The 865-nt window shown below is 52.6% G+C and overlaps 1 protein-coding gene across 1 annotated transcript in view; it reads left to right on the top strand.

Annotated features, from left to right (window-relative positions):
* The window catches only part of Akr7a2 (aldo-keto reductase family 7 member A2), an 8157-nt gene that overhangs the window by 5648 nt on the left and 1644 nt on the right, over nucleotides 1-865 (top strand). Inside the window, exons 4-5 of the mRNA XM_005352945.2 lie at nucleotides 370-466; nucleotides 652-751. Coding sequence (XP_005353002.1) covers nucleotides 370-466; nucleotides 652-751 — 197 coding nt within the window. The remainder of the gene's footprint in view (nucleotides 1-369; nucleotides 467-651; nucleotides 752-865) is intronic.

Genomic DNA, 865 nt, shown 5'->3' with positions numbered 1-865 from the left:
TCACTGGGGTTGCTCACCCAACTCCAGATTCAATGAGAGGCCCTGCCTCAAGGGAAAATGGCAGAGTGGTACAGCAGGACCCCCAACATCTGCTGCCTCTGACACATACACATGTATAGCACATGCTTACAGAACACAGAAATAAAGAGTGAAGAACTAGCAGGCACAGGTTACAGACCTTTAGTCCCAGCTACTGGGGAGGGTGAGGCAGGAGGATCACTTCAGCCCAGGAATTTAAGGCCAGCCTGTCCAGCCCTATCTCTACAAAAAGAAAGCCTTCCAAAATAAATTATTTTTAAAAAGAGGAAATCTGGGTCCTCTCCCTTGATACATTCACACTTTGCAACAGGCCCCTCTCCTTCCCTGCAGGGCATGTACAACGCTACCACCCGGCAGGTGGAGAAGGAGCTCTTCCCCTGCCTCAGACACTTTGGATTGAGGTTCTATGCCTACAACCCTTTGGCTGGTATGGTCTGCCATGGGGACAGGTCCTGTGGGTGAATGGGTGGGCTTGACAAGCCGGACTCTGCAGGTGACTGCCTTATTGGATCCCTCTCTAGGCTCCCTCCTGCTCTCCAGTTTGCTGGGTGGGACCAGGCAGCCTCTGGGAAGAGTCTGGGCCAGGGTTGATTGACTGTTGCCATCCCACAGGGGGCCTGCTGACAGGGAAATACAAATATGAAGACAAGGACGGGAAGCAGCCCGTGGGCCGCTTCTTTGGGAATAGCTGGGCAGAGACCTACAGGAACCGGTGAGCTGGGGTTCTCCTTGTCAGGTGGGTAGGGTGGGAGGTCCCCTTTATTTTACGTGACATTCTCTCTGTGTTTCTTGATTCGAGTGTGTGGTTTTTCAAGACAGGGTTTCT

This window comes from Microtus ochrogaster, chromosome 10 (genome assembly GCF_000317375.1).
Source record: "Microtus ochrogaster isolate Prairie Vole_2 chromosome 10, MicOch1.0, whole genome shotgun sequence".
NCBI classification, from domain to species: Eukaryota; Metazoa; Chordata; class Mammalia; order Rodentia; family Cricetidae; genus Microtus; species Microtus ochrogaster.
Note: the sequence above shows the minus strand (reverse complement) of the source record. Positions and strands in the feature narration are given on the sequence as shown.